The 20,881-nt window shown below is 58.6% G+C and overlaps 2 protein-coding genes and 2 non-coding genes across 17 annotated transcripts in view; 3 read left to right on the plus strand and 1 right to left on the minus strand.

Annotated features, from left to right (window-relative positions):
* CHD3 (chromodomain helicase DNA binding protein 3) overlaps positions 1 to 16,078 on the plus strand; it is a 25,946-nt gene extending 9,868 nt beyond the window's left edge. For 5 of the 14 annotated variants that reach the window (XM_051825211.3, XM_089317176.1, XM_089317174.1 and 2 more), the window contains exons 11-40: positions 172 to 383; positions 1,724 to 1,855; positions 2,223 to 2,322; positions 2,696 to 2,887; positions 3,015 to 3,215; positions 3,534 to 3,671; positions 3,938 to 4,059; positions 4,172 to 4,345; positions 4,480 to 4,621; positions 4,821 to 4,952; positions 5,837 to 5,954; positions 6,167 to 6,291; positions 6,482 to 6,713; positions 7,049 to 7,215; positions 8,204 to 8,381; positions 8,813 to 8,878; positions 9,235 to 9,320; positions 9,409 to 9,542; positions 10,079 to 10,223; positions 10,392 to 10,554; positions 10,650 to 10,771; positions 10,870 to 11,005; positions 11,118 to 11,219; positions 11,401 to 11,529; positions 11,890 to 11,998; positions 12,188 to 12,320; positions 12,637 to 12,878; positions 13,896 to 14,059; positions 14,274 to 14,400; positions 14,808 to 16,078. In XM_051825211.3, coding sequence (XP_051681171.3) covers positions 172 to 383; positions 1,724 to 1,855; positions 2,223 to 2,322; positions 2,696 to 2,887; positions 3,015 to 3,215; positions 3,534 to 3,671; positions 3,938 to 4,059; positions 4,172 to 4,345; positions 4,480 to 4,621; positions 4,821 to 4,952; positions 5,837 to 5,954; positions 6,167 to 6,291; positions 6,482 to 6,713; positions 7,049 to 7,215; positions 8,204 to 8,381; positions 8,813 to 8,878; positions 9,235 to 9,320; positions 9,409 to 9,542; positions 10,079 to 10,223; positions 10,392 to 10,554; positions 10,650 to 10,771; positions 10,870 to 11,005; positions 11,118 to 11,219; positions 11,401 to 11,529; positions 11,890 to 11,998; positions 12,188 to 12,320; positions 12,637 to 12,878; positions 13,896 to 14,059; positions 14,274 to 14,400; positions 14,808 to 15,048 — 4,464 coding nt within the window. In that variant the 3' untranslated portion in view covers positions 15,049 to 16,078. The remainder of the gene's footprint in view (positions 1 to 171; positions 384 to 1,723; positions 1,856 to 2,222; positions 2,323 to 2,695; positions 2,888 to 3,014; positions 3,216 to 3,533; positions 3,672 to 3,937; positions 4,060 to 4,171; positions 4,346 to 4,479; positions 4,622 to 4,820; positions 4,953 to 5,836; positions 5,955 to 6,166; positions 6,292 to 6,481; positions 6,714 to 7,048; positions 7,216 to 8,203; positions 8,382 to 8,812; positions 8,879 to 9,234; positions 9,321 to 9,408; positions 9,543 to 10,078; positions 10,224 to 10,391; positions 10,555 to 10,649; positions 10,772 to 10,869; positions 11,006 to 11,117; positions 11,220 to 11,400; positions 11,530 to 11,889; positions 11,999 to 12,187; positions 12,321 to 12,636; positions 12,879 to 13,895; positions 14,060 to 14,273; positions 14,401 to 14,807) is intronic. The other 9 variants (XM_051825216.3, XM_089317178.1, XM_051825219.3 and 6 more) reach the window with 5 other exon arrangements.
* LOC127484545 (small Cajal body-specific RNA 21) lies at positions 9,671 to 9,807 on the plus strand. Its single transcript, XR_007911608.2, has one exon.
* A 757-nt stretch (positions 16,079 to 16,835) lies between the features above and the next one.
* On the plus strand, positions 16,836 to 17,030 carry LOC127484573 (U2 spliceosomal RNA). Its single transcript, XR_011383844.1, has one exon. It is a non-coding gene; the product is annotated as a U2 spliceosomal RNA (small nuclear RNA).
* RNF227 (ring finger protein 227) lies at positions 16,958 to 19,044 on the minus strand. The gene is made up of 2 exons (XM_008270768.5): positions 18,418 to 19,044; positions 16,958 to 18,336 (listed from the first exon to the last, which is right to left on the minus strand). Exons 1-2 carry the CDS (start codon positions 18,935 to 18,937, stop codon positions 18,281 to 18,283), a joined length of 576 nt encoding a protein of 191 aa, XP_008268990.2. The 5' UTR covers positions 18,938 to 19,044; the 3' UTR covers positions 16,958 to 18,280.
* Between the last annotated feature and the right edge of the window lie 1,837 nt (positions 19,045 to 20,881).

Below are 20,881 nucleotides of genomic sequence, written 5' to 3' on the forward strand. Positions count from 1 at the left end.
CCCACTGCACCACAGTGCCAGCCCTTCTGGCTGTTCTGAACAGTACACCGCATCTGTTCTCCTGCCTCTCTCATGGCTCCCCTTCCCCATCCCATTCCCGCTGGCCTCTGTTGCCTCTGTTCTCTCTGGATGTGGGGACCACCTCTTCGCCCTTTCTCTCCGACCCATCAGCTGGAGATCTTCCACTTGGTCATGTACCGGAACTATCAGCGGAAGAATGACATGGATGAGCCCCCACCCCTAGACTACGGCTCTGGTGAGGATGATGGGAAGAGTGACAAACGCAAGGTGAAAGACCCACACTATGCCGAGATGGAGGAGAAGTACTATCGCTTCGGCATCAAGCCCGAGTGGATGACTGTGCACCGGATTATTAACCACAGGTGACGCCCTGGTCCAGGGAAGGCCCCATGCTCCTGTTTGCTGATTAAACCAAGTCATCAGTGGAAACCCTGATAGCTCCTGCTGGAGCTGCAGCCCTTCTGGGGATAAAAGAAACCGGGAGCAAAGTCCAGCCGAGTGCTGCCTCTTTTGTCTTTTCTATTATTATTATTATTATTATTATTATTATTAATTTATTTACTTGAAAGGCAAAGCAACGGAAGGAGGGAGAGGGATCTTCCATCTACTGTTTCACTCCTTGCATGGCCACAATGGCCGAGGCTGGGCCAGGCTAAAGCCAGGAGCCTGGAACTCCATCTGGGTCTCCCACATGGGTGGCAGGGTTCCAAGTACTTGGGCCGTCTTCCGCTACTTTCCCAGGCACATTAGCAGGGAGCTGGGTTGAAAACAGCAGTCAAGACTCTTAACTGGTGCTCTGTATGGGATACTTTCATCACAGGCTGCCACTTAACGCTCTGCACCACACCACTGGCCCCTTCTTTTGTCTTTGTTGCCTCTGATCTCTGGCAGCATAAGACATGATGTGTGGGGCCGGTGCTGTGGCACAGCAGTTAAAGCTACTGCCTGTAGTCCCGGAATCCCATAGGGGTGCCGGTTTAAGTCCTGGCTGCTCCACTTCCGATCCAGCTCTGGCCTGGAAAAGCAGTGGAAGATGGCCCAAGTCCTTGGGCCCCTGTACCCATGTGGGAGACCTGGAAGAAGCTCCTGGCTCCTGGCTTCGGATCAGCCCAGTTCCGGCTGTTGCAACCATTTGGAAAATGAACCAGAGGATGGAAGACCTCTCTCTCTCTCTGTCTCTGCCTCTCCACAACTCTGACTTTCAAATAAATAAATCTTTTTTAAAAAGAAGACACAATGCATGAGTTGGCAGTGGGGACATGAAAGCAAGATGAGAGATCAGATCAGTGCCCCGAGTACTTCTTCTAAGTATTTACTACTGCCTAACATTATGCAGTATCTGTACATATGTATGTGAATCTGACTACTGCCTTCCCGGTAGAATGAGAACTCTGTGAAAAAATAAGGTCATTTTTCTGATCATGGCTGAATCTCCGGTGCCCAGAGCAGTGTCTGGCACATAGTAGAGAGATGTTCAGTGAATACTTAGAGGCTGACCAACAGGTGACATCGAGGGATCCCCAGGGATGCCCTGTGATAGCTGAGAGGGGGAAGATGGCACTTCAGCCATTCTAGCCTCCCTGCCAGTGGCCTGCGCAGGGTTAGGTGACAAGTTGTGTGCACGTTTGCTGATAATTATGTCCGTCAGGACTTCTATTTGTGATCCACACTGCTTCAGTCTCCTTGGCCTTCTGCCCTACAGTGTGGATAAAAAAGGGAATTACCACTATCTCGTGAAATGGAGGGATTTGCCCTATGACCAGTCCACGTGGGAGGAAGACGAGATGAACATCCCTGAATATGAAGACCACAAGCAAAGCTACTGGAGACACCGGTGAGGGGTGGGCTGTGGATTGGAGGGAGGCCGAGGACGGGAGCCTGGAAGCTAAGCCTCCGGCGTACAATGAAGACACAGTGGGGAGAGCGCGAAGCTATCTAGGGCAGACACAGTCGTAGGGTGAGGTTGGCGACGAGGCAGGGTAGGAACAGGCAGAAGCTGTGGCCTGGGCGATGGATAAGAGGATGCTCAGGACCGGGATGGTTGGCTCCACTGGCTGCAAAGGAGCGAGGGTGAAGAACCTGGGAGAAAGAGGTGTGAGGAGGAGTGGCTTCCAGGCGGTGGGATGTGGGTCGGGAATGGGCTCAGGAAAGAGCAGGGGATCCCGAGGACCAGGCCTGGCTCAGACCTGCTCCTTTCCCAGAGAACTCATTATGGGCGAGGACCCCGCCCAGCCCCGCAAGTATAAAAAGAAGAAGAAGGAGCTGCAGGGCGACGGGCCTCCCAGTTCTCCTACCAACGACGTAAGTCCCTCCTCTCGCTTGGCCCTCCTCCCGGAGTCCTGATGAATGATTTCCCTGGGGTGACCGACAGCACTTCCCAGAGGTTCAAGGGCCTCTTGGAATGGTAGCTCTCCCCTCAGCGTCCAGCCCAGCCCCAAGAGTGGCTAGGAATTTTGGCAGAAGAGTGAGGGAGCCACCAGAGACAGCAGCTGCGTGTGGTTCTGTCACCAGCCTACCGGCTCCGCGACGCCCCTGGGCGTGATGTTAAGGGGGACTTGGGCGATGGCAGAGGGAGCTATGATCCAGCTGGCCGTCCGTGCCAGGGAGTGGGGAGGGGCACCACAACCCGGGGTGCTGCCGGGCGTTCCCCTGAGCCTTCTCCTTGCCTCTACAGCCCACTGTGAAATATGAGACTCAGCCACGGTTTATCACGGCCACGGGCGGCACACTGCACATGTATCAGCTGGAAGGGCTGAACTGGCTGCGCTTCTCGTGGGCCCAGGGCACCGACACCATTCTGGCTGATGAGATGGGGCTGGGCAAGACCATACAAACCATCGTCTTTCTCTACTCCCTCTATAAGGAGGTGCTGGCTTTTAGCCCCTGAGGAGGATGGCAGGGCTGAGGCCTGGAGGGGGTGGTGGGGGTGGCGGGGGGCAGTTGGCAGAGGCCTGGAGTACACACCTGATGGGCCCCCTTCCCTTGACTCCCAGGGCCACACTAAAGGTCCCTTCCTGGTGAGCGCCCCGCTTTCTACCATCATTAACTGGGAGCGGGAGTTCCAGATGTGGGCACCCAAGTTCTACGTGGTGACATACACGGGCGACAAGGACAGCCGGGCCATCATTCGTGAGAATGAGTTCTCTTTTGAGGACAACGCTATAAAAGGTGGCAAGAAAGCTTTTAAGATGAAGGTAAGCTCATATGCTCGAAGACCCTCTCTACCCCCGTCAGGAGTCCAGTTCCTTTGTTCCCCACTCACCTCCCCCTCTCCCCCATCCTTGTGCCTCTTGTGCTCCCGGGAGTTGCGTGGGTCTGTCACTGCTGGACCTGTAGTGGAAGTCGGGGGGCTGTGTCAGCTGTGCCTGCTCGGAGTTGAAGTTGACGGACAGGAGTAGCTGACTCCCTCTGGGAATCGCGGTCAGGCCGGGGCGTCTGGTGAAAGCATGGAGCTGGAGGTGTGTGCGCTGTGTCGGGTGGCAGCGGCACGTGGGCAACGCTTGTCTTGGCAGAGGGAGGCACAGGTGAAGTTCCACGTTCTCCTGACATCATACGAGTTGATCACCATCGATCAGGCAGCTCTTGGCTCCATCCGTTGGGCCTGTCTGGTGGTGGATGAGGCCCATCGACTCAAGAACAATCAGTCCAAGGTGAGTGAGAGTCCAGGCCCTGAAAAGCGTGGGGCAGTGGGCGCCCACTGCCCTGGCCCTCAGAAGAGAGAGTTCTGGGCCCTTTCCCCAGGGTGGGAGGCGGGACTCCAGGGAGCCTCGGGGGAGAGGTCCAGGTTGGAAGAGGAGGAGGGCTAGGGAATTGGGGCCCCTGATCCCGAGGGGTTTGGGAGCTGGAGGGGGAATGACCAGTGCTGAGGGTCAGCCGATGAACCCTTTGTCCTGCCTTGCCTTGCCCTGTCCTCTAGTTTTTCAGGGTCCTTAATGGCTACAAAATAGATCATAAGTTGCTGCTGACGGGGACCCCACTGCAGAACAACCTGGAGGAGCTCTTCCATCTGCTGAACTTTCTCACCCCAGAGAGGTTTAAGTAAGTGACTCACAAGGGTCATCTCAGAGATGCGGGCCGCGCCGCCGAGAGGAGCTGGGGGGCAGCAGCCCTGACGGCCTGTTCACTCATCTCGCTTTCTCCTGCCTGTTAGCAACTTGGAGGGCTTCCTGGAGGAATTTGCTGATATATCCAAAGAGGACCAGATTAAGAAACTACATGACTTGCTGGGGCCACACATGCTGCGGAGGCTTAAAGCGGATGTCTTTAAGAACATGCCGGCCAAGACGGAGCTCATCGTCCGAGTGGAGCTGAGCCCCATGCAGAAGTGAGCCGCCAGGCGGGCCGCTCGAGCGAGGGCTTGGGGATTTGGGGGTAGCCGTCCAGGAGCTGGTGGCCGAGTGCAGTGTCGTGATTGCTTCCCTTGCTGTGTCTCTTCTGTGCCCCTTTCCCGGCCTTCAGGAAATACTACAAGTACATCCTCACTCGAAATTTTGAGGCCTTGAACTCACGAGGCGGAGGGAACCAGGTGTCACTGCTCAACATCATGATGGATCTTAAGAAGTGCTGCAACCACCCGTACCTCTTTCCCGTGGCTGCTATGGTAAATCCACAGAGCAACGCCCAGTTCTCTGACAGCATGCAGGTGGCGGTGGGCACAGGGGTGCAGCTGGGCGGGGGCCGGGGACTGGGTGCTTGAGTAGAGGAGTTTGAAAAGTGACGCTGGATTTGGGTGTCTGGCACAGTGGGCCGCTAAGAACATGGGATGTGTTTGCCGATCCTCTCCTCCTCCCTCTTTTCAGGAGTCCCCCAAACTCCCCAGTGGGGCTTACGAGGGTGGGGCGCTCATTAAGTCGTCCGGGAAGCTCATGCTGCTGCAGAAGATGCTGCGGAAGCTGAAGGAGCAGGGGCACCGAGTGCTCATCTTCTCGCAGGTGAGCCGGCCGCGGGCCCTCCTGCCGCTCAGCACCAGCAAGAGCTCCTCACCGCCCGCCTGTGGCCGGAGGACCGATGCGAAGGAAGCCCCAAGGGATTTATGGCGCAGCTAGTTCACTCCTGGCCTCTGTTCCCCTTTGGAAGGTGTAGTCCAGCTCCTACACGGACTGGAGGAGCCATGCGCCCCCAGGGAGCACTCTGGGACTGGCCCTGTTTTTTTTTTTTTTTTTTTTTTTTAATTTATTTGAAAGAGTTAGAGAGAGAGAGGGAGAGACAGAGAGAGGGAGCTCCTCCACCTGCTGCTTCACTCCCCAGATGGCTGCAACAGTCAGGACTGGGCCAAGCCAAAGCAAAGAGCCAGGAACTTCATCTGGGTCTCCCGTGTGCATGCAGGGGCCCAAACACTTGGGCCATCTTCTGCTGCTTTTCCCAAGCCATTAGCAGGGAGTGGAATCAGCAGTGGAGCAGCCCGGACACAAACTGGCACCCATGGGATGCTGGCACTGCAGGCGGCAGCTTTACCTGCTATGCCACAGCGCCAGCCCCACGGCCCTGTTTCTTAACGACAGATGGGGGTGGGGGGCGCAGAGCCTTTGGAGCTCTAATGAAAGTCATGGGTCCCCTCTCCGGAAAACCACACACAAAATTACAGTTTTATGCAGTCTTCAGAAGGCCCATAGATTTCCCTGCGGTGTCTTCACGGGTCTCAGAGAAGAACCTGTGTCTGAAAGGGAGAGTGTGGCAGAAATGTGGGATGACGGGCGGGCAGCGGGAGGCGCACCGCGGGAGCTGACAGGGCTGGGGTCGGAGTGAAGGGACCCTTCAGGACAGGCCCGTCCCTCTGCCTCGGTGTTCTGCACTCCCGCCTTTGCTCTTGCTCCAGATGACCAAAATGTTGGACTTGCTGGAGGACTTCCTAGACTACGAAGGCTACAAATATGAGCGCATCGACGGTGGCATCACCGGCGCCCTGAGGCAGGAGGCCATCGATCGGTTCAATGGTGAGAGGGAAATGCCTTGGTCTCTGGTGGGCATGGGAGACCCCAGAAACCTGTGCCAAGTCCCTGGGATGGGAGGGGGCTGGTGTGGGGCACATGGGGCATGTGGATTCTCAGCTGGGACCATGGTTGCCTGTGGTCAGGGAACATCATGTGGCACATGGACAGAACCGCTGGGTACAAGAAAAACTCGGTCCTCTAATTCTCACCTCCAGCTCCTGGGGCCCAGCAGTTCTGCTTCCTGCTGTCCACTCGAGCCGGGGGCCTGGGCATCAACCTGGCCACTGCTGACACTGTCATCATCTTTGATTCTGACTGGAACCCCCATAATGACATCCAGGTGGGAACCCACGTCGTGGTGCCCCGTTTAGCAAGGAGCCGTGGGTTCACAGGGGGGGTTGCCGTGCTTTGGGGTCAGACGCAGACCTCTCCTGGGAGGGAGAAGACCCTCCTGGCCAGCCTCCTTTCCTGAGCGTGTGAGCAGCCTCTCTTCTGCTCCCCCTGCCCGCCCCTGCCTTCTCCCACTGCAGGCCTTCAGCAGGGCTCATCGCATCGGCCAGGCCAACAAAGTGATGATTTACCGCTTTGTGACTCGGGCGTCGGTGGAAGAGCGAATCACGCAGGTGGCCAAGAGGAAGATGATGCTGACACACCTGGTGGTGCGGCCGGGGCTGGGCTCCAAGGCGGGCTCCATGTCCAAGCAGGAGCTTGACGACATCCTCAAATTTGGCACCGAGGAACTGTTCAAGGACGAAAATGAGGGTGAGACCCTCTCCCGCAGCTCCCTGAGAGCAGACCCCTGCCCTCCCGTGAGTCCCTGGCTCCTGCGGCCCCCTGGCGGGAAAACGGCTCTGCCGCCATTGCAGGGAGAAAAGCCTGCTTCCGGTGGTCCTGGGAGGAGAGCTGGCCTTTCTCCTGCCTGTAGGGTTAAAAAACCAAACCAAACCAAACCAAACCTGGAATCGGCTCCCAGGGAGAGAACCTCCTCCAGGCTTCTCCAGAAAGAGGCAGAAATGAGGGCTCTCCTCAGACCTTCCTGGAGCTGTGCCTGGGGTCCTGGTGGGAAACCCCAACCCTGTCCTGTTTCCCGACCCCAGGGGAGAACAAGGAGGAGGACAGCAGCGTGATCCACTATGACAATGAGGCCATAGCCAGGCTGCTGGACCGGAACCAGGATGCCACGGAGGACACGGACGTGCAGAACATGAACGAGTACCTCAGCTCCTTCAAGGTGGCCCAGTACGTCGTGCGGGAAGAGGACAAGGTGAGGGGCGTGGGGGCCGGACGCTGTCTGTCCCAAGCTGTCTCTGATGCCGTGTCTCTGGAGCTCCAAGCGGGAGCCTTCAAGCAGGACCCATTGCTCTTGTTTTTTTATTGCTCTCTTGACCTAGCACCCAGCAAAGCAGAGTGGATCTTAAACAACTTTAAAAAAGTTTTCTGAAAGGCAGTTTGCTGGTTTACTTCCTACGTGGCCACAACAGTTGGGGCTGGGCTGAGCTTTACAAAGCCAGGAGCCTGGAACTCAGTCTGGGGCTCCCATGTGGGTGGCAGGGACCTAAGCAATTGAGCCTTTGTTTGCTGCTCCCGGGGTGCACCTTAGCAGGAGCCAGGTCTCAGCCCCAGGCACTCTGATGTGTGATGTGGGCGTCCCCAAGTGGCATCTTTTTTTTAAGATTTATTTGTTTGAAAGGCAGAGCTACAGAAAGGGAAAGAGCGAGCAACGGCCAGAACTGAGCCAATCCTGAGCCAGGAGCCAGGAGCTTCATACAGGTCTCCCACATGGGTGCAGCATACCCAGGCCATAGCAGAGAGCTGGATAGGAAGTGGAGCAGCCAGGACTCGCACCGGTGCCCATATGGGATGCCGGCACTGCAGGAGGTGGCTTTACCCACCATGCCACGGTGCTGCCCACCTCCAGTGGCATCTGTATCACTATGGCAAAGGCTTGCCCCTTAAACAACCTGTAGTCTCACACATGAGACTAGGCTTTAGAGAGTGACTTCGGCACAAAGTCCCGGTGAGCACAAAAGGGCACTTGCGACTCAGTGCAGGGGCACGCAGAGGGTTAGGGAAGGGGCTTCGCAGTGACAGAGAGGCACAGGGTGCAGTGCAGCAAGGGCTGGCGCAGGAGATGTCCAGTGTCCAACAAAGGTCGGCAGAGCTGAGGAGGAGGCCGGGGGTGGGGTGCTGCCAGAGGCAGTGGTGCAAGGACCGGAGAAGGAGGCCCCAGCAGTCGCTGTGCTGCCCTTCAGATCGAGGAGATCGAGCGAGAGATCATCAAGCAGGAGGAGAACGTGGACCCCGACTACTGGGAGAAGCTGCTGAGGCACCACTACGAGCAGCAGCAGGAGGACCTGGCCCGCAACCTCGGCAAGGGCAAGCGGGTCCGCAAGCAGGTCAACTACAACGATGCTGCTCAGGAGGACCAGGGTGAGGACCCCGGATGCAGGAAGCGGGGAGGGAAGACGTGATCGTGATGGGTAGGGGCCTGGAGGCTGGGGCTGCCTAGAGAGAGAGCGGCGTGGAGGCGGGGCCTTCCCCTGCTCGGGAGAACGCAGTCAGGAGGGGTCGGTAGGAACCATCAGAGGTCAGGTGGGCTTGCAGGCAACTTAGACGGTCTGGGGGCTGCAGAGGAATCCTGTGGACGCCCACAGGTCATTGCTTCGAGTAGGTTCAGCAGGACTCGGGGCAGTACAAGAGACGCCCAGTGAGTGCACAAGGCCGAGGATATGTGGCCGTGAGGTCAGGCTGCAGGCAGTGACCTAGCACCCCCAAGGGGGCCGAGGCCAGAGAGGAGGGGACCCCAGCGTGGCCTACCCAGGAAGCCGTCACTGACCGCGGAGCCCTCGTTTCCCTCACAGATAACCAGTCGGAGTACTCGGTGGGATCAGAGGAGGAGGACGAAGACTTTGACGAGCGTCCTGAAGGTGGCTGTTTTCCTGACTTTCTCCCTGTGCTCTTCCCTCATGGTTTTTTGGTAGAAAAACTAAAGATTGCAGATGGGCAGGAAGAGAGAAGTGTCTGTAACCTCGCCATTGTGATGGTCTGCGGGCTTAGGAAGGTTCCATCATTTTACTTCCCTGCCGTGTCCAATAGTTGTTGTTAATGTTTTAGTAAGACTTGATTCTTTTAGACTCTCTGGGTGAGTAGTTCTGAAAAGGCTCAGAAGAAAATTAGAAGTACCTCAGACATAACCCAGGGCGCCCCTGAGTTCCGTGTGTTGCGGGAGTGGGTGCTGACGCTGGTGGATGCGCTCAATAACCCGTGTCACCTCGGCCCTCAGGGCGCCGCCAGTCAAAGAGGCAGCTCCGGAATGAAAAGGACAAGCCACTGCCTCCACTGCTGGCTCGAGTTGGGGGCAACATTGAGGTGAGAGCTGGGCCCAGGCCCGTCAGGGGCTGTGGGCACTGAAGGCTGGGGCCCGGGTCAAGACCTGCCTCCTTGCCCTCGCCCTCAGGTGTTGGGGTTCAACACGCGCCAGCGGAAGGCCTTCCTCAATGCTGTGATGCGCTGGGGGATGCCGCCGCAGGATGCCTTCACCACGCAGTGGCTGGTGCGGGACCTGAGGGGCAAGACGGAGAAGGAGTTCAAGTGAGTGCGGGGACGCGGCGCTGAGTGGGACAGAAGGGGAAGCCTTGGGCGTTGCTGTCTTCCTCTTGGCCACCACGTGATGTGACCTTACTCAACTGATCCCACCCTCCCTGCTGTGTGACATGTCCTGGCTCAGTTTCCTGGGGGATGAGCTCAGCCTCCCCCACCTCCCCTCAGCTGAGCCTAGAGGAGACAGGCCAGGCACCTGCCCCCTGGAGAGGCGTTTAAGTAAGCAGCCTCGCCTGGCTGCCCTGGCCTCACATTTACTTGGCCTCAGCCACGTGGCAGGAGGAGCTGGTGGAACGGATGAAGAGCTGACTGATGGGGCCCAGGAACAAAGCACCAAGGCCTAAGAGTTGTGGGGGAGGGCAGAAGGGCATAACGGAGAGTTAGGATTTGGGGGGCTGAGAGTGGCAAGGGGGAGAGGCCCAGGGGAGGAACCTGGGGGCACCTGAGTTCAGTAATTCCTGTGCCTCCCTCACTGCCCTGTACCCCTTCTGAGGCTCCCTAACCCCCTCCCACCCCCATGCTCCTAGGGCCTATGTGTCTCTGTTCATGCGCCATCTGTGTGAGCCGGGGGCAGACGGCTCAGAGACCTTCGCTGATGGAGTCCCCCGGGAGGGACTGAGTCGCCAGCAGGTGCTGACCCGCATCGGAGTCATGTCTCTCGTGAAGAAGAAGGTATCAGTCTTCCCGTCGCCCAAAGCGTCAGCTGGCCCCTTGGCCCTGTCTTTCCTCCGTCTTCCATTCTTGGGTTGTGCAGTCACACTAGGGCAAGACACGGGCTAGGAGCTTCCCGAGTGTCCAGTGCCTCGAGCTGACCTCTGGCCCATGACGCCCACCCGCCAGGTGCAGGAGTTTGAGCACATCAACGGGCGCTGGTCAATGCCAGAGCTGATGCCTGATCCCAGCGCCGACTCCAAGCGCTCCTCCCGAGCCTCCTCTCCGACCAAAACGTCTCCTACCACTCCCGAGGCTTCTGCCACCAACAGTCCCTGCACCTCCAAGCCTGGTAACTAGGGGCAGGGAGGGCGGGGCAGACAGAGGTGGGGTCAGGAGTCGGGGTCCGGGAACGCTGCCTTGCTCACTCCGCCTTCCCCTCTGCAGCTACTCCAGCTCCAAGCGAGAAAGGAGAAGGCATAAGGACGCCTCTTGAGAAAGATGAAGCTGGAAGCCAAGAGGAGAAGCCAGAGAAGAACAGCAGACTTGGGGAGAAGATGGAGACAGAGGTGTGTGGCTGCCCGGCTCCCCTGAAGACAGGGCCTGTAGGGTCCCGGGGGCTGGAGCCTGGGAACGTCCAGCTCATCCTGACTCCATTGTCCTCTAGGCCGAGGCTCCCAGCCCTGCCCCCTCTCTTGGGGAGCGGCTGGAGCCAAGGAGGATTCCCTTAGAGGATGAGATCCCAGGGGCGCCTGGAGAGATGGAGCCGGAACCTGGGTTCCGAGGGGACAGAGAGAAGTCAGGTGAGTGCCGGGCCTGAGGGATGATGGGGCCTTAGAACCTGGGGATCCCCTCTCCCAGGGCCAGGGGATGAGGGTGACGGCCTCCCTTCCTATCCCCTGCCCCCTCCCACAGCCACAGAGTCGACGCCAGGAGAAAGGGGGGAGGAGAAGCCGCTGGATGGACAGGAACACAGGGAGAGGCCGGAGAGGGAAACGGGGGATTTGGGCAAGAGAGGTAATGAGTGGAAGGACTGGACACCCGGGGCCTGGAGGGAATCAGGGGAGGTGGAGTCTGGGGTTGCAAATGCCTGGGTCCTGGGTGGGCCACTGTTCCAGTGGCCAGTACAGTGCAGGTGGTAGTCTGGGACGTGGGAGGAGACCGTCCCGAGGGGTGAGCCTTGCCCTGTCTGTCGCAGCAGAAGATGCGAAAGGTGACCGGGAGCTTCGACCTGGGCCCCGGGATGAGCCACGGTCCAGTGGGCGCCGCGAGGAGAAGACAGAGAAGCCCCGGTTCATGTTCAATATCGCAGACGGTGGCTTCACAGGTACAGGAAGTTCTTGGCCCTGTCTGCGCCTCACTGGGAGTTGCTCGTGGCGGGGGAGGGGAGGGAATTCTCATTGTGCCTGAGCCTTCTGCTCGAGTGACTCCAACGAGGTGGTGCGTGCTGACGCTGGCCCCTGCTCTGCATCGTCCTTCGGTCACCTCCCAACTGCATCTCTAATCCCACCCTCACTCTTCAACCGAACTTGAATCCTGCTCCTAACTTCATTCCTCACCTAACCTCTACCTGGTCTACGGCGCCCTTTGTGTCCCACTGTTGCTGTCTTCCCACCTGTACTTGTCTGTCGGACGCGATGTGGTTTGCAGCCCCCGATACCTGTTCTGTCTGCTGTCTTCTCTTCAGAGCTTCATACGCTGTGGCAGAACGAGGAGCGGGCAGCTATTTCTTCCGGGAAACTCAACGAGATCTGGCACCGAAGACATGACTATTGGCTTCTGGCCGGGATTGTCCTGTATCCTTCGATACAAATACAGGAAGAGAAAGGTCCTCTTAGGGAGAGGGGAGCCATGGAGAAGACAGAGTTCACATTGAGAGCAGGGGCTTTCGTGCCAGACTTTGGGGAGATCAGACCAAAGGGAGGAGGTTTTCGCAGGCACGTCCCTGTTAAATTCCTTGACGGTTCCCTCCCCTTCATTGGCAGCCATGGCTACGCACGGTGGCAGGACATCCAGAATGATGCTCAGTTTGCCATTATCAATGAGCCATTTAAAACTGAGGCCAATAAGGGGAACTTTCTGGAGATGAAAAACAAATTCCTGGCCCGGAGGTTCAAGGTGGGAATGAGGGAGGAATGGAACAGAGTGCAGGAGGGCCCGGGGCCGGGCTGGGAGTGGGCCAGGTCTGGTGGAGCCCTGGGAAGGGGCACACCTCCGAGGCTGAGACCAAGGCGGAGCTTCGTGTTTGGGGCTGCGGTCCGGATCAGGGTTGATGCTGGGGTCACAGTGTGGAGCCGGGGGCGGGGGGGGGGGGCAGTGCCCTGGGCCTGCAGTGAGGACCCAGTGGGTCTCCAGTGCTGTGGGGTCTTCCGTTGTCTCACCCACTGCTGGCAGAGCCCGCGTTCACCCCCAGCCCCAACCCCTGTGTCCTCAGCTCCTGGAGCAGGCGCTGGTGATAGAGGAGCAGCTGCGGCGGGCGGCCTACCTGAACCTGTCGCAGGAGCCGGCGCACCCCGCCATGGCCCTCCACGCCCGCTTCGCCGAGGCCGAGTGCCTGGCCGAGAGCCACCAGCACCTCTCCAAGGAGTCTCTGGCGGGGAACAAGCCGGCCAACGCCGTCCTGCACAAGGGTAAGGGCCGCGGCGGCCCCGCGCGGGGGAGGGCCCACAACGCTGCGTAAGTCTTCACCCCGCACCCCTCAAAATCTCCCCACCCCTCTGAACCCTTTACCCTCTGAACCACCCCCCCACCCCTAACCCCCACCCCTAGCCCACTTGGCACTCGCTTGGTTTGTAGCCTCTAAGATGAGCCGAGCCTCATCCATGCCTGAGAGCATTCACATCAGTGCCCAGTAGAGGGACCCCTACCCCGAGAGTCCCTGCCCACGCCACACAGTGGGACCTCCTCACTGGCCACTGGCGGTGGAGCTGCACGCCTGCCACCCTGCTCTGACCGCCCCATTGGGAGTCTTGGCTGTGTGCATGCCACGGAAAGTCTCAGCTGCAACCCTGCAGATCACATTGGCTCATGAGGCAGAATCTACCACCCACCCACCCCTCTGCCCCGCCCCCACGGAACTTCCCTGTGACCCTCAACCCTGCCTTCCACACCCTCCTACCTCGTTAATGATAGATTCCATCCCAGAGCCCTGTAACCATCTAATCCTGCCTGGCGGAGGGACTGACTCCTGGCCCCTGTGACCCTCATAATTCTTTGAATCTGTACTTACTGATCCTCTAACCTCCCTCTTCCCTGACATATTAAAGCTTTGATTCCTTAAGTCTTTGACACGACTTCCCGCCTCCCGTGCCCCTGCCGTTTCCTCCCCCCCTCCCCCACCCCAAACCTCACTCTTCCAGTACGGGATGTTCTGACAACTCCCCGCCCCCGTGTCTTCCAATGTCCCCCCATCTCCCTCCTCTCCACGTTCTCCTTTCCTTCCTTCTTCCTCTCTCTGTCCTCTGGTGGCCTGGTCTCTGTCTCTTTTCCTAACACTTCTTCTCTTCCCCTGAGTTGCTTTCCTTTTTCCATATACTTCTGTCACTTTCTTGGTCTCTGGCTCTTCGACACCCCTGCCCCCTTTCTCTGTCTCTCTCTGTCTCTCTCTCTACCTGACTCCTGTCTTTTCCTGGCTCCACCTCTCTCTTTCCCTGTCTTTCTCTTGCCCTTCTTTCTCCGTGGCCCGGGCCCCAGTTCTGAACCAGCTGGAGGAGTTGCTGAGCGACATGAAGGCGGACGTGACCCGCCTGCCAGCCACGCTGTCCAGAATACCCCCCATCGCAGCCCGCCTTCAGATGTCCGAGCGCAGCATCCTCAGCCGGCTGGCCAGCAAGGGCGCGGAGCCGCACCCCACACCGGTAACCCTCTTGCCCCTAACTCCAGTTCTCCCTGTGGGTGCTCCTCACGCACACATGTAAACACCTCCATCAGAATCCTAAACAGTGTGGAAAAACAACTTGCTAGACGCAGTCATCACCCCCGAGTGAGTCTCCCTGCCTGCGTGGTTGCCCCTGCAGCTTCCTGGCTCTCCAGGACCCTGGACTGACTCTGACTGACTCCTCTCTGTTCCAGGCCTTCCCCCCGGGTCCCTATGCCACACCCCCGGGGTACGGGGTGGCCTTCAGCGCCGCCCCCGTAGGGGCTCTGGCCGCCGCAGGCGCCAATTACAGCCAGATGCCTGCAGGGTCCTTCATCACAGGTGAGCCGTGGTTTCTGCTCCCGCCGCTCCCCTCCCCTCCTCCCTTGCCAGGCGCATCCCTGCCGCCTGGGCTCCGTTCTTCCCATCCCTTTCTTAACCCCTCTTCATCCCCATTGTCAAAAACCTCACCCAGGGTTTTGGTAGTTTTGCGGCTGGGTTAGCTCCTACCCAAGCCTCTTGCATCCGGGGCCCTTCAAGGGTAGGTGAAGGTGACGTCAGAATGGTATAGAAAGAGCTGGAACTGGAGCTCAGTGCTGCGGCACAACAGGGGACCTCAGCAGGAGGGAGGGCTCCGTGCAGGCCTCCCCAGCCCTTCCCAGGAGAACCATGTGGCAGGAGACTGACAGACGGGATGCGACCTTGGGAGTGCCGCAGGGTTCACCTCTCCCTACCCGCTTCGCAAACAGCCGCCACCAACGGCCCTCCAGTGCTGGTGAAGAAGGAGAAGGAAGCGGTGGGGGCACTGGTGCCAGACGGGCTGGATCGGAAGGAGCCCCGAGCCGGGGAGGTGATCTGTATAGACGACTGACTGGACCCCAGGCCTGCCCTTCACCCAGGCCCCGTCCCCGAGGCCGACCCCCTGCTCAGGCTCTGGGGCCTGCTGCCGACCCTCCGCCTTCCCCACCCCTGGGGCCACCGCTGGACTAGGCGCCCCGCGGCCCCTCTCTGCAACTCCTGTCTTCAGGAAGGGCCCTTTGTCTTTCTCCACGCCCCCGCACCTGTCCCACCGAGCTCTGAGGACTGTGCCGGTGAGAAGAGCCCTGGGTGGGGGACTGTTCGCAGGGTCTTCGTGTACCTTGATCCCCCCACTGCCAGATAGACGCAGCTTCCCAGTAAGCGGTTGTGGGGAGGAAAGAGGCGGCGCCTCCCTGGTCTCCCCCCCTCCCAACCACAATATCAGCTCCATCTCCTGCAGACGTAGGGGACTAGCCTTGCCTGGCCTTTAGGAAATTTTGTGGGGGAAGAAGAGCTTTGCAGAGAGGAGGGGGACTTTTAGAGAGGGATGAAATGAACGCTGGGAGGGAGAAAGGGAAGAGGCGGGGTGGCTGCATGTTACCCCCCCATCTCTCCCCCAACGGAGGGGGGAGCAGTTACGAGGGAGGGAGCCCATTGCTGTTCAGCCTCAGAATAAAGGCGCCGTTCACTGGCTGTTACCTCCTGCGTACCGGCATCTTGTGTTGGGATTCTTAACCCTCCAAGGACCCCCCCACACACAAAAAGAATAATGGTTGGGCGATACTCCCTCAAGCCAAAGAGGAGCTCCCCAACCTGTTCTAGGGACCCAGGTAACCTAGAAAGGGTGGGAGAGAAGACCACAGGCCAGCCTTGGGGGAACGCCCGGGGCCAGGGCTCGGCTTCTGGAGGACTTCTGCCCGCCCTCCGAGGGCCTGCACACAGACCACATTTGAGTGTGTCAGGCAAGGGGCCTAGTCAGGGGACTGTTCTGCCTTTGGGACTAGAGCAAAATAGTGGAGGGCAGGCCAGGAGATGTGGGCACATCCCCGTCCCCACGGGTCGGGGACAGTGGCAGTTTGCATGGCGAACCCCCCACTTCTGCGCTGCCCCTTCACTTCTTGCTGCCCCTCTCCCAGTCTCTCTCCACACCCGCTCCTGTCTGCCCGATCCCCTCTTCTGTATCAGGTTTATTGGTTGTACATATAAATTATACTTTCCTTTCTGTGTGCTCTGTTATTTTTGGCTGGGGGTGGGTAAGGGATTAAGAAAGGTTATCGCTTTCTGCCATTTCATATTATCCATCTTTTTCATTTTATTTTAAAAAAATCTTCAGTTAACTTCCTTTTCTTCGTTTTTATTTCTCGGATCATTCAGGAAACGCGGGGCTCCTTTTCCACCCTAGCCACGTGGTGAGCTCAGTGTGGAGGTGGCTGCCTCCGTGGCCTCGGGGAGGCGCAGCGGAGCGGGGCTTCTGGGCGAGGTGCGGTGGAGGCTGCGCAGCGGGGTTCCGAGCTGTGCGGCCTGATCCCCGAGCAGTCAGTAGAGGGCACTGCAGCCCCACGGGTTCAGTTCCACTCTGCAGCAAAGGGACACACTCTTCTTTAATGGGGTCAGACCTGTGTGTGTGCCTTGCCAAAAACTGGGCAGCCGCACTTGTCCCTAGCAGGGGCTCTCAGAGGCTGAGAGGCCAGACACTGAGTTCTTGAGGCTATCATTAAAGAGCAGAGACAAGCCCAACAGTTACGTACTCAGGACAGATAACGCAGGCTGGTGCTGGCCCTAGAGCTAGAAACTCCCAAGTCAGTACTCAGAGGACTCCAGTGGGGGACACCCCAACACCTCAAGAGAGAGACGACAAAAAGACACAAAAGGAGGAACTAAATTTAAGCCGATACTTATGGACAGGAAAACGCCAAGGTACAGTTCTTAAGAACTGAGATCTGTAAGCCGTACATGTATACATCTGTGATTCGTCACTGGTCACTTCTCAGCCGTTTGGCTAAGATCAAGTGTATGATTTGTCCATCAGAGTAACAACCTGGAGACCTCCTAAAAAGTTGTTTATCTTTAAGGTCATATTTTTGGCTCAGAGAAAAACAGATTTATCTTTTTCTGTTAAAGATTTATTTGTTTGAAAGGCAGAATTACAGAGAGGTGAGACAGATCTTCCACCCATCGGTTCACTCCCTAAATGGCCGCAACAGCTGAGGCTGGGCCAGACTGAAGCCAGCAGCCAGGAACCTCTTCCGGGTCTCCCACTTGGATGCAGGGGCCCACGGACTTGGGCCATCTTCTGCTGCTTTCCCAGGCACATCAGCAGGGAGCTGGATCACAAGTGGAGCAGCCAGGACTCGAACCGGCGCCCACAGGGGATGCTGGCACTGCAGACTGCAGCTACTCTACAGCACCGGCCACAAAAAAACTTTTTTTTTTTTTTTTTTAAGCAACACAGCATTACTTTAGAACTTTTCAATAAAACAGTATCAGTTACGTTTCCAGTATTCCACCCACAGTTGGTGACATCCTAGAGTATCCAGACGAGTGCTTCTTAAATCTTACATGCACACAAACCACCTGGGATTGTTAAAACGCAGGGTCTGATTTAATAGTCGAGTGAGATTCTGCAGTTCCAGCACGTTCCTGGTGACACCAGTGCTGTGAGCCCTTCACTATGACTATACCGGATCATAAAACAATTTCAAAACAGACCATGATTTATAATAAGGACATCCCACTATGGGATACGAGTTTAAACCTGTACGAGCATCTTGTTTTTTAAGTAGTCAGTGTTTCCCTATGACTAAAGATAGCACAATATCAGAACTTTAAAATCTGATGCCTTTACCAAGTAGCTCGCTCTTTCATCCCTGAGAAGCCCTAATGAGGTGACTCCTGGATTCTAAAATGAAGCAAGGCTCCTAATCTGAGAGGCAGGGGAGTCATCCCAGTTTTTGGGAACACAGGCCTGGGACTGAAGAGCCCACACACCCGCATCCTTCTGGATGCCAGAGTGAGATGACTATGACACAGTCTGCCTCGTCTCTCCCGTGCCATGGGCAAGTGCTAAAATGGGACCTGTTGCTCCCACACACCAGCGCCGCCCTGGACAGAAGCCAAAGTCACAGCTCAGAAAACAGTCTGGCTTCTTCCCACGGTAACGCAGGCTTTGTTTACATCCTCCGTGAGCCACTCCATCCTGGAAATGTAGGGCTGGCAGTCAGCAGATGGGGGCGAGATGGTTTAGCAGCCTCCCCAGCTCAGCACCAACTCCTCCCGGGGCGTTCCCTCCTGCCCTCGTCTCAACTCCCTCATCAGAGGTCAATTCCGGGCTCCACACAGTCTTGACATCAGCTCCCTGGACTAAAACGCACGGCGGAGACGGCAGCTCCCACCTTGCTTCTGCCACAGCTCCCGAGATCCTCGGTTACAGCGTGCAACGGGTCATGTGTGCAATGTCCTTAATCTCCGGACAGTAGAGCACTGCGGGGGGGAAAGGAACGTGGTCAGAGGCGGCAGCGCGGTGCAGCCCGAGCCCCGCATCCTCCGGCCGCAGCCCCTCACCGTTGCTAGGCAGCGGACGCCGCCAGCGGCGCGCGGGCGCGAGCACCCGGTCCCAGAGGCGCCGGAGCGCGCGCCACCCCGCGCTCCTAGGCCCCGCCCCGTCCTCGCTCTCCTCTTCCTCGCGGTCGGCCTCTGGGTCGGCGTCGCCGCTCTCCTTGACCGGGCTCCCCGCCACATCTCGTTCGCCCTGGGCCCGCGCTTTCTCTTCCAGTCGCGACCACAAGCCGGGGTCCACAGCTACCTCCGTGACGCCTCCACGCGGGAGCGGGGTGGGCGCGCGGCAGAACGGACACGTGACGACGCGGCGCAGGCGCACCACGCGCGCGGCCGCCCCGCCGCCGTCGCCGCGCGCCGCGAGTTCGCGCAGGCAGGCGGTGCAGAGCGTGTGGCCGCAGCGGGCGCGCGCCGTGCCGGGCAGGCGGCGGGGCGCGCGGTCCCCGAGGTCGAAAGGCCGGTAGCAGATACTGCAGTCCAGCTCGCCCCGTTCCGGCAGGGAGGGCACCCTCACCAGGAGCTGCATCGTGCCCCGCGCCGTGGATAGAACGATCGGGCCCTCCTGGGGCCCGGGTCGCGTCCTGGGGCCGGCGCCGCGGCCTCTCGCTCCTTTTAATAGTGGGGCCCAGCCCTGGAGGCGTCACGCGGCGGGCGGGCCGCTCCCAGCGGCGGCACGCGTGGGGGCGGCAGAGGCGAGGTCCGGAATGCCAGCGATGGCGGAGTGGGGCCGGCGGCCCGGGCTGCGCCAGGACTGGGACCCCGGAGACGCACCACGCATTCTTCCGTCCACATCTTTCAGAAACCCTAGCACAGCGCTAGAGCCCCCTTAACTGCATTGTGTACGGATCTCCAGGTCCCTTCCGCAGCCCATATCTCAGGTCTCTAAAGCCCCCTTGTCCTGTTGGCTCCCTGCTCATGCTTTCACAACCCCACCCAACGAAGCTGCCCAGGCCGGGTAGTTCCCCGGCTTTTAGGGAGTTCCTGGGCATTTGAAGCGATCCTGCCCCACAGTCAGCTCCCATTCCGCCGTGGTTCTGATGCAAGACCTCGTGGGACGTAAGCCTGGCTCCCCAAATTTCATTCTCCACCATCTAAAGCCTAGGCGCATGGCCTTAGGAATGCTGGGAATCTTTCCCTTCAGGAGTATCAGGACACCCACACTCCAGCAGGGTGCCCAGCATATGACTTGTGACTCAGGGGTCTGACTTCCCCCACAGGTAAACAGGACGTGGCGCTCCCTCGTGGGGCCACACCCACAGCCAGTGCCTCCTCCTGGTGTGGTGGACTTAGCCCAGGGTCTGTCGCAGAGGGTGATGGCACAGTCTGGGACCAGCTGGCTTGAGTTCAAACCCTGCCCTACCACACAGTCTTTCCACTCCTGTTTAAGACCTTTTAATGTGCCGGTGCATCCATGACCCCCATTTTATTTGCACCTGACTTCGCTGCTTCTCCCAGCAAGAATTGGGGTCTACTTCCCTACCCCTTGAATGCAGGCCGGCCGCCCGACTCAGTTTGAAGGAGAGAAGGCGGAGAGTTCTGGAGCCCAGGCCTTCGGAGACACCTTGCAGCTTCTGCCTTTGTCTCTGCCGCTCCCCCACCCCCATACTGCGCTGAATTGGCGTGGAGGGAAGGTGGCCGGGACCCCTGGAGGACGAGGCCCCGCGGAGGAGGACGGAGGAGCCCTTTCCTGAGCTGGCACCAGCTGCCAGGCCAGCCTGAATGTCCCCGCTCAGCCCACCTGCCAGCTGGGTGCAGGCCAGGTGAAAACAGCCAAGGCCCTCCAGGCCAACCTACAGTCGGGGAGGGGAGGAGGGACAATTTTTTTTTTTTTTTTTGACAGGCAGAGTGGACAGTGAGAGAGAGAGAGACAGAGAGAAAGGTCTTCCTTTGCCGTTGGTTCACCCTCCAATGGCCGCCGCGGCCGGCGCACTGCACTGATCCGATGGCAGGAGCCAGGTGCTTCTCCCTGGTCTCCCATGGAGTGCAGGGCCCAAGCACTTGGGCCATCCTCCACTGCACTCCCGGGCCACAGCAGAGAGCTGGCCTGGAAGAGGGGCAACCGGGACAGAATCCGGTGCCCCGACCAGGACTAGAACCCCGTGTGCTGGCACCGCAGGCAGAGGATTAGCCTAGTGAGCCGCGGCGCCGGCCAAGGGGACAATTTTTAAAAGTTGTTTCAAGCCATTTAGTTTTTGAGGCAATTTATTGGGATATTAGAGCGTTTCCTCTGTCCTTAGGAGAAAGATAATATTCCCAAGTGCCCCGTGAGGCCCTAAACTCCCCCGGGACTCACAGTCTGCTTCCATTCCCTTGGCGATCTTGCCTTGCTCAGGGCCTGTGCATGTGCTGTGGCTCTAAGGCTCTCGGTCTCACCTTATTGACACCCGCACATCACTCAGCACTCGGTCCAGCCTCACTGTGTCAAACACGCTCTGGAAGCACCGTGTGCGTTCCTCTGGACTTTGGACAA

This window comes from Oryctolagus cuniculus, chromosome 17, assembly GCF_051225735.1.
Source record: "Oryctolagus cuniculus isolate XC-2025 breed Fujian yellow rabbit chromosome 17, ASM5122573v1, whole genome shotgun sequence".
Lineage (NCBI taxonomy): Eukaryota > Metazoa > Chordata > Mammalia > Lagomorpha > Leporidae > Oryctolagus > Oryctolagus cuniculus.